This window comes from Toxotes jaculatrix, chromosome 2 (genome assembly GCF_017976425.1).
Source record: "Toxotes jaculatrix isolate fToxJac2 chromosome 2, fToxJac2.pri, whole genome shotgun sequence".
Lineage (NCBI taxonomy): Eukaryota > Metazoa > Chordata > Actinopteri > Toxotidae > Toxotes > Toxotes jaculatrix.
In genome coordinates, this window is record NC_054395.1 from 14,044,161 (window position 1) to 14,054,446 (window position 10,286).

At 41.1% G+C, this 10,286-nt stretch overlaps 1 protein-coding gene across 3 annotated transcripts; it reads right to left on the minus strand.

Annotated features, from left to right (window-relative positions):
- Nucleotides 1–2,385: 2,385 nt before the first annotated feature.
- prdm2a (PR domain containing 2, with ZNF domain a) lies at nucleotides 2,386–10,286 on the minus strand. Of its 3 annotated transcripts, none has more exons than XM_041061868.1 (4): nucleotides 10,184–10,286; nucleotides 8,688–8,757; nucleotides 3,872–8,175; nucleotides 2,386–3,475 (listed from the first exon to the last, which is right to left on the minus strand). In XM_041061868.1, exon 3 carries the CDS (start codon nucleotides 8,105–8,107, stop codon nucleotides 3,902–3,904), a length of 4,206 nt encoding a protein of 1,401 aa, XP_040917802.1. In that variant the 5' UTR covers nucleotides 8,108–8,175; nucleotides 8,688–8,757; nucleotides 10,184–10,286; the 3' UTR covers nucleotides 2,386–3,475; nucleotides 3,872–3,901. The 3 variants fall into 3 exon arrangements, with proteins under 3 accessions (XP_040917802.1, XP_040917795.1, XP_040917810.1); XM_041061861.1 differs by lacking the exon at nucleotides 10,184–10,286 and adding an exon at nucleotides 9,805–10,065; XM_041061876.1 differs by lacking the exon at nucleotides 10,184–10,286 and adding an exon at nucleotides 9,489–9,627.

A 10,286-nucleotide genomic window follows, 5' to 3' on the forward strand; every position in this document is an offset into this window, starting at 1 on the left:
TTTACTCAATATTTGCTATTTCTCCACCAATTGTACTCTTTTAGCTGCTCCTCTACCAACAGATAATTAGACTATGTCCCTAAAAAGCTTGTGCAAATTAGCTCTCTTGGTGGACTCTTGGTTTACAGAGAGATAAGAGTACACCTTTCTGTCAAAATTTATGACCCCCCCAGCAACCCCTTTCCTGCCATAGGACCCACGTGACCACTCCCCCTAGCCCGATGTCACCCCCCCCCCCCCCTTGATCCACGCCCCTTTTCCGACGTCACTCCCCACAGCAAAAGATGGGATCAAATAAATAGAAATAAATAAGGTTGCTTTATGGGAACATGTGATGCTTTATGGGAACATGGGGTGCTTTCAGTGAACATTGTCTGTAGAAGCTCCTGTGCCGCAGGCACAACATAATTGACAACGGGTTCCGTTGTCATTAAGCATCAGAAATGTGAGAAAATAACGTCCCACTCCTCCATTTCCCACATCCCACTTCCACCTGAAGAAAGTAACACAAACATTCACAGAGTTTCAGGTCAATAGGTCCTCAATGGTATGAGAAAAAAAAGTGTTACCTCTATTTTGTGTCTCTAAAATAATTATTTACAACGGGGGTGGTGGTGAGTAGGTTGGAAGCAGTGGCGCTTCTACATTGAATTCGACCCCCACCCACAAAAAAGAAGATATTTAACGCAAACAGCCATGTTTTAACAATGTTTATATTATAACAATCTCCAACTCCAACACTGCGAAAAAAATTTAGAAATTAAAATTATCAGAAATTAAATAAATATACTCTATGCACATAAAACTGGCAAAAATATACACAATCACACATAACAACAGAAGAGAATAACATTCTGTCGCGGTGCAGCTTTATACTGTTTAGACACACAGCTCAGAATACCCACAATGCCCGCCGCCCGTCCCTTCTGTCGCGGTGCAGCTTTATACTGTTTAGACACACAGCTCAGAATACCCACAATGCCCGCCGCCCGTCCCTTCTGTCGCGGTTTTAGCATTCAGATTCCAAATGTTAAGATACATGTTGTGGAGAAACACGCTTTAAAAATAGAATACATAAACACTTATGAATGTAAATGGATTTTTCAAATAGAATGTTGGAGTGCAGAAGAGATGCAGTGGTATTACAAAATAACCTCCTTACTGAATCCACTGCTGCAGAGGTTAAAGTAAGGAAAGTGTGCCACCACCTGGACATTTTAGTACTTTGCAGTCAGGCACTAAGCTACATATGGCACAGGTCTTGAATACAGTAAAATAACAGTGCTTGATATTAGAGTATCATTCCCCAAAATCAAATTCATTTATTAATTCATATATCACCAACATTGTGTGAACAGCTTGATTTGTTTACTAAAGAAAGCTTTACACAAACTTCACATATAAGTAACATTCTCCATTTATTTTTAACACTTGTTTGAAAAAACTTTAGTGCAAATTATACAGAGAAACCATTCAAAGATTGATAACGTGATTTTAAATTATTAATAAATATACATGACTTAATTTACACTTTGAAATGCTACGAGCACTTTTCACAGTTAAATAACAGTCTCCCAAACCATCCTGTACATCCAACACATTATAGTCTGAATCAAAGGAATATTACCAGCAAGGGTTGTAACGGCAGAAATGTAAAATAGATGTACCACTACTCATTCAGTCAGACCACTGTCAAGTTTTAGTTTGCCCAAATTAATATAACTCAGTTCCATCATACTGAAATAACTACCCTGTATAGCATTGCATCCTCAAACTGGTAGCTTAGAAAAACTGAAATCAAACAGATACGATGTGCTACACTCATTCTTTAAGATCAGTGACAACTTGCCACAAACATTTTCATATGTTCCTACAGGGTTTCAGCAAATAAATGACCCCATAACTGATCTAACATTCCCATTTTGTGATTTATACATGTTGGAATTTGTTATACACACTTCACAAAATAAATTGCTGACAACTCACACAGATTATAAGCAAAAAGACCTAAACGGACTGTACTTCTAATATGAACATTTTTAGTCACTGAACAGGAAGAAAAGCTTGCACACAAAATCATATTTTGACAGGAATTTGTAGAAGAAGTGCAAAATAAAGCCTAAAAGTAAACTGGACTACTGAAAATGATCAGGATTTCAGAAAAATAGCAGCGAAGCCAAGCGCTGGAGTTAGCTGTGTCAGTGCTGTTCAGAACTGAACACTTCTTATTGTAAATGTGGCAATGATGGATAGAAGCTGTACAGAATATTATAGCACTTCTGTCTGGAAATGCAGTGTAAATACATCAAACTCCAGTGTTTGATGCATTTAGAAACTGAGAATTTATCTGTGTTGGCCCATGAGCTTGAAAATGTAAAAGATTAGTATGCAGAAGTAGCATTACATTGCATTCATAAGTTAATTTTCTTTTGGGAGGTCGTTTTTGCTTTAGTTTTTTTTTTTTTCATGTAACTGCACATCAGTGCATATTTCTTAAGTACTGTGCATTTTCAGCTGATTCCACACAGACATACAAATAAATCAGTTTTAAGTAGTAATGAATCTATTTGTTTTGACCACCAAAATAAATTCTTCATGGGTGAAACTCCAAACTTTACTGAACTGTTTACTCTTCATCACTTTTGTGCCACATTTAGTCATCATCATCTACATTTGATGGCACACAAATAGTATTATTCTCTTATCACTCATACAAATACATAGCAATTGGGCCGACCAGATAACACGCAATTTTGTTTTGAAAAGGCTATTGGATTAAATCTACTAAATGTTACATTCAGAGCAATAATGAAAACACTGCCTTCCCTAATAGTAATTAACAGTGCTGATATAGAAATTTGACAGGTAGCTTGTGGCCAATGTTACACTGAGCATATCGAGCATGTTACTTTTCTAAGATTCTGTAGTCTTTCATTTAGAAACAATATTAATGTGTTTTCCATGTAATTATACTGGTTATTGTAAATCAGACAAACAGAGAAACATTAGATTTAAAATTTAAGGCCTAACTGCATTAACATAATCCATTTTAAATTAATGTAGCTGTAGTACAAGCTCACAGCATGCAGTAAGAGTTTAAACCAAAAGGCCACAGACAACAGATAAAGAAAAGTGCAAATGCATGCCAAAAATGATTGCCACCTGCCATCCTCTCCAAATTACAAACATTTGTGACATGTAGCCGTCAGATTAACTTCAAAGTGCAAATCCAAGCTGTTGACAGAAATTTTACGAAACGAAGGAGAAATCTACAAAAGCTACTACAAAAGCATCCAAATACTCAAGTTAAACACATCCACTCACTGCAGTATCCTTAGCCGTCTGTTTTATCCGTCCTGAATTCAGTCATTATTAATATACAGTATAATGCAATCTAAGCGGTTTACAGTGTCATTTGCAGTTATCTCCCTTTAGTATGACTGAAGATGTATGAGGAGTTCCGTGTAGCAGGGTCCTGAAAGTGACAAAACAAAACACACTGTATGTTGATAAAGATGTGAACTACAATTCCCCACAGATGTTGCTGAGGTAGAAATCAAAGCAGTTTGACAATGTTAATGAGCATCTTCGGAGCCCAGTTATTTAAGTATTCATGGATAAGTTTAATACAAGCAAATATTACATATTTAGTTACTTAAGAAACTTTGCTGTAGTTTGTGTCCAAACTTTTGGCTTGATTGCTGTAGAAGCTGCTTGTGTGTTGTTTCACCCCTCTGTCTTACTTACCTACACAAACGAGTACTAACTGTACATATCTCTTCTCAGTTTGTATTTACTGTATCTTTTTTGTAAACACATAACTTGATTATTTTTATCATTTTGCAGATAAACTTAAATGTGCTTTAACTACCTGCCGATCCTCTCTTCAAGCTGTAGAGCTCTACTCAGAGCTGCTGGTAACAGCTGCAGTGGCCTCTTCTGTTCTTCGGCTCTGGGTGGGAGGCAGCTCATCCTTCTGTGGTGCAGGCTGTTGAGGTTTCACTATGGTGATTTTAATGGGAATCCCTTTAACGCTATGCTGTACTCTGCTATACTGGCGCATAGAAGGGCTGAAAGTGCGAACAATGGGAAGTTCATTGAGAGTTGGCGTCTCTGGTTTTGGCTGCGTGCTCTCTTTTATGATTATTTTACTTCTTTTGTTTGAGAAGACAGTCTGCACTGGTAGGATGGCAGGCCTCTTAGCGGGGCCAGAAGTCCGGAATCTAGTTTTATGCGGAGGTGAGACTTGCTGTTGTTTTTCCTCAACATGAGAAACCCCTCTATGTCCATCGTTTTCCTTTGTCACAGAGATTCCTCCTTCTTTCCTTTTCTTCACTTCTCTAGGTTTCTTAGGGCACACTGCCATGTGTTTGGTTCTGCTGCGACGCATTGTGAACTCCCTGCTACAGTGTGGGCAGACGAAAATCTCCTGCCGCTCATTCACCCGTGCAGACGACACTTTATTTGATGAAGGGGCTGATTTGTTCCTCTGTGGCATGACCCTTTGGACCAACTTTTTCTTCCTTTTGTTCAGTACTTTGATTTTCACCTTAACAGGTGAATCTTGGTTTGGTTTGGACCGGTTCGACTGGCTGGCTCTGTTTGAAGCATTTAGTCCGTTACTGGAATTAGTAGACGAAAGCACTCCATTCTGAGATTTTGCAAAGTGGCGGAGAGGGATAGGATTCTTTTTGGGTGTGTATCGCCTTTTATCACTGGCGTTTGCACAAGCTAGGATATGCTTGTGCAGCTCCGGCATGTTATCAAAGCTCTTTCCACACTTGGTGCACCGAATAGCTGTACTGAAGGTTTGTGGGATGTTGTGGGTGGTGAAGTTGGTGGCCGAAGCCACTGAGCCAGCGGGTGATCTGTTATGGTAAGGAAATGGAGGGGGCTTGAAGCTGGGATAATGTTGGTTAATGCCAAGACGAACATCTGGCCCTTTGATCTTGCCTCCATCTGAGGCCATGATTTTTATTGTTGTAAACAGCTCTTCAGCAGCTACATCTACTTCACCTTCCTCCTTTTTCACCAATTTCTTGGGTTCCTCTGAAACATCGGGCACTGAGGGCTCAGTGTTTACCTTTGTTGAGTTGTTGTAGTTCTGAGGTCTTAGTTTTCCTTTTTCTTCCTCTGTGTATGTACACTGCTGGCCAGGATGTAATTCCTCCTGATGCTGTTTCAGATTGCAAAGGTAGACAAATTCTTTTGTACATGCACTGCAGACGTAAGTCTTGCCAACGCCGTGGAGGCTTGATCGATGGTCAAGCAAAGCGGAGGGCTTTCCGAAGAGCAGCACGCAGAATTCACATTTGTAAGGCCACTCATCAGCATGGTCACCTACGTGATGGCCCAGTTCTTTCATTGAATGGAAAAGCTTATCGCACACATTGCAGATGAAATTCTTGGTGAAAGTCTGCTGTTGCGCATCACTCAGTGTGTTATTTGAGGATTCATCCTCTTCAGCTTTCACAGAGGGGGGTGAGGTTTTAGATGGGATTTTCGGTTTGGAAACAGTGCTGTCAGCAGCTTCCTCCTCCTTTGTGGTTGGTGCCTCTACATTAACAACAGGTTCTGGGTCAGGACTTGATTCATTCACAGGAGGACAATCGGGCACCACTGAGGTGGTGGTGGACAGAGTCACAGATTCTGCGATGGAGGACACAAGAATAGTGGGATCCACAGTTTGAGGGTTGGGCACTGATACAATTTGTTGCTGTTCTATGTGATTAACAACCATCTGTGTGGGTACTGGTGCCTCAGAAGTGTTTTCTTGTAAGGTAATCGCAGCTGGGACCACACTCCCTGGGGCTTCAAGAGCTATTGTGCACTCTATCAACACTGTGTTGCTGGTAATGTTATACGAGTTGATGAGGGAGTCACTTAAAGTTACAGTGGGTGTGAACGGCACTTCTGACACAGGAGTGGAGTCAACTATAGGTGGATTGAGAGCAATCTGATCAGTGAGAAACACATGGCCAGGCAGATTTAAAGCCGGGTCAAGGGGTTGGGAGAGAGTGACAAGGTTTGCAGAATTTGTGGTGGCAAATGCAGTAGTTAAATCACACTCTGAAGAATTTAATGCATTTTCTGTGCATATTACCAAGGGCTCAGGAGATATATTTGGGGCTAATACCTGGATTGGTTGGCTTGAAGGGTTAGAAATAGGTGGTGGTGGTGCCAAAACTGTGATTAATGAGGGAGCAGTAGGGAGCATGGTGTGCGAGGCCGGGGAAGCAAATGCTATAGTGCATGGTGAAGCTGGCTGCAAGGTAACAGGGGTAAGGGAGGCAGATGATGGACTCAGAGAACTGGGGGGTAGGGCAAGTCCATAAACAAGACCTTCTGCAACAGGTTCTACTGGGGTCACCATTTCTGAACCTGTGACTATGGTAAAGTCTGTGACTAAAGGAGTCTCAGGATTCCCTAGGCTTACATCTTGCTCTCCAGTATTCATTAAGGCTTCGTCCACCATGCAAGCATTTGATTTTCCTTCTTTCAAAACTGACTGTGAAACTAAATTTATTGTCAGTTCAGATTCACCAAGGCTCTTTTTTTGCAAACTCAAATCCAGAGCAGCATCAGCTAAAGCTACATCTTCATTTCTTTTGACTGTGTTAGAGAGATCCAGTGGTTGCTGGTTACAGGAATTGCCACCAGTCATGGGGGGCCAGCTCTCTGCCAAGACAGGTTTCACTGCTGGATCTTCCACAGATGGTGCTGTGTCATCCTTCTCACTGACTGTTTGCTGCACGGGTGATATATGCTGGGTCTCCATCTGTCCTGTACTTACAGCATCAAAATGTCCTGCATCTGGAGCTGGTGTTTCCTCATTAGACGTTGGGTTTTGCTGTGGAGAGCTTGTTGGGGATCCGGTCCTTCTTTTAAACCTTCCTGTTCCAGTAGGCAGAACAGAGAGAGAGACAGGTGAACAAGGTTTCTGGCCATCTGTGATCAGGGCAAGTGTGGGTTTAAGGCCGTCCTGCTTCTCTAGGAGCTGCGTCAGCTTAGGAGACAGAAACACTGTTCTTTCCTTCGGCACAACTGTGGACTCTGTGTTCTGAGGAAGCAGATTCTCGATTAAAGAAGATACGAGTGATGATGAGGAAGAGGACACAACCACCTCAGACTCCAGTTCAGTTTTAATTTGTGGTAACAGAGGTGGTGTTGCAGTTCTTCTCTTAGCCAGTGGCTGGCCAGGCATCTCTTTGCCTGTGACTGAATCTGTACTTAAAACCTGGCTGATTTGGGCGGGGTCTAGAATCAGGGCGTCCAGTCCAACTAAAGTTGAGGACCCTGAATGAACCTCGGCTGCTTCACAACTACTCACTGTACTTGTTGAGACTATCTTTCCATCAATGTAAAAGCTGAGGTTCTCAGATATATTGCTAGAGACATCTAGCATATACTGTTCGGGCTGTTCCCCTCCATTCTCTGGAACAGCTGCAGGTGCTGTACTGTCACCAAGCTGTGTTTCCTGTTGAGACGTGTCACTGAAAATTCTCTGAAGACTTTCCTCCTGGGGCAGCTGGGTTTTTTCTACACGTGGGAGTTGCAGGTGCTGCTCGTGGATCCTGCGCTCGTGTCGTCGCTTGTTGGTATGAGTAGTGAATATCTTTTCACAGTACTTGCAAGGATAATGGCCATCTAATGCTCCCTGTTTGTCCGGCGTAGCAACATGGTCTTCAGCTGACAAATTGGAAGTATCAGAGCCAGTGGGCGATGAAGTATTAAGTTGCTCGTCTGAACCTGCTGAATCCAGAGGCTTCATCCTCTCATGCTGCAACTGACCTACATTTGAATCAAAAGATGTGTTACTCTTATTGCTTTTGCAAGCGTGTGCCTCGTTGTTTGCCAAAGTATGGATGTGCATGTGTCGCTCCAAGCCTTGTTTGCTGTTAAAATGTCTCTCACAGTGCTGGCAGGGAAAGGAATCCCACACTGTCTCTTTATCCTGATTGGGATTCTTGTGAAGATCTGGGTTTACAGACTTAATCATGTCTGGTTCCATGTTAGTTTCCTCTTGATAAATATCCTCCCCCTCCTCATCCTCTATATCCTCATGGTCTCCAAATTCAGAAGCGTACAACTGAGGAGTGTCCTCCATCTTCTGTGGAGGTTATATACAGTTCTCTAAAGGAAGTCTGTCACACTGGACTCTGGCAGCTGTTACACCTGTTGAATAGATGAAGAAGATTTACAGTGCAAATCACTATGTCAAAACTTGTTTAACTTTATCAAGTTATTACATAAAGCTGCAGCTCATTCATTAAAGGTAAAATATATTATTACAGGCAATCGCAGTAATAATAATTACTTTATTTCTATTTATTAATGGCAGACAGTATATCAGTACACCACCTGATGTAACTCTCAACAGACAATGGCATTACAGTTGCACTACAATGGTATTATATATGGTATTATATTCTACAGGTGATCATGTACTGTATAAATCCTAATATCATTCCACAATGTTATTCCTTTCAAAACCTGTCTATATTTCATTTGTTTGGGAGTATTGCAACAGCCCTCAACATTTCTGTAAGGTAGGCCATCCCTTATTTTTAATATCTTACAAACTACATAAATTCAACCATGACAAGACTCCATATCCAAAGCATTTAATGGAAAATCAGTAAGTCAGCATAAAATTAAACCAGAAAACTACCGTCCCACCATCTTACCATTTTAATGGTCAGTGCAGAGTAGAAGGCATGTTTGTCTGACAGATGCACTCAGGCTTGTCTTATCTTTCTGCAGAAAGAAGAAGCACACATTTAAATAAAACTGTGAAAAGTTCCATAATGTGGCCTGAAACCAAACTACTTAATGATAAGAAACACAGACTGGTCAGGGTGAACAGCTGTGGCATGGGAGTAGTTCAGCAGTGTACTTTATCTCTTTGGGCATTTGGCTGCTAAATAGGCCTTCAGTCCTGTCTTGTTAACATATGCTAATGTCCCTCAAGCATATCAAGGTTACATTCTGAATCAGCAGATGCTCATGGACCCACGCTTTATAGCACTGTTAATTCAACCTTAAATACAGTGTTTTAGTTCTACTTATTAGTTGCCTACAGCAAGTACAGTCCCAAAATACAGCTAATGTGTACCTTATGATTACCTTATTTACCTTTGTATAACTGCCTTCCACCACCTGCTACACTGATTGCACACATTCACTCCTAAAGTGAGTGTCCTTCACTATTGTAAAAAAGATAGTTTGGTGCATTTTGCATTTCATCTAGTCCCCGGTAGGACAAAATGGCAGGCCCATCATGTGTGCCAGGGCTGTCGTGCTCTTCAACACTTAAAACATCAAAATCTGTTTTACTCAATTGTTATTTCAGTTACCCGTTCCTTTAACAGTTTGCTCGCAAATACGCACTAATTATTATTATTATTTTAATTATTCAGCGAATTATTCCATTACTGGCGTAGTTTGGTTTAAAGGCACTTGTAAAGAGAGAAAATGTAAACAAATACCTTTTAGCTTATGTTTGTATATGTTATCTTTCGATTATCTTAATACAATCCTGTGAGGATATCCTGTTGCACAAATAAAACGGAATCAGTCACGATATCAAACAGCCAGAACCGAAAATTGTTCCAACAGCATACACTTAATTATTTGAGCCAGTTTCTTAATATTCAAGTTCTATTTCCATCCATCTGCGCTGCAACAGGCTTATTTGACACATATCACACATAAAACGGAATTATAACAAAAATAGTCATCTATTTAATCTTAATATTATAAGTCGGTTTAGCTTTGGGGCGCGTTAACACGCATCTGCTTCACCTGGTCTGATGACGCTCCCCCGTCCTTGCACCATTGCTAACTGGTCACACAACACGTCGTCACATTACTGTTTTGCTACGGAGGCTACTAGCTCGTCCACTGAAAGGTCACCTGGCTTCTCCAAAACAGCCCTTCCACTGTCCTCCAAATACAAGAAAGTCCCTTGCTAATTTTACACTTACAGCCGTCAAGATCCTGTGACACGGTTTCGCTTACCAAGTAAAAGAAATCAGCTGTTATCGCCATTAATGCACTAACAATATACTGCTAGCCACAATGCTAGCTCGCAAGCACTGGCTACATTAAAGATAGAATGATCGACACGACCGTTAAACGGCGACTGTGTTAAAAGACTGCACGTTACAGTTTCCGTACATACTTGTATTTGCAGCCAAACTGCCGTACAATGATTTGAAATAATCCTCTTGTGCAGGTTGTAGACAGTTCTGGGTTTTTTCTTCCTTAATGCACCAACAAGATTC

What these genes read in the sequence shown, in the direction of transcription:
- prdm2a (XM_041061868.1), bottom strand. Translation starts at nt 8,107, where the DNA reads ATGGAGGACACTCCTCAGTTGTACGCTTCTGAATTTGGAGACCATGAG.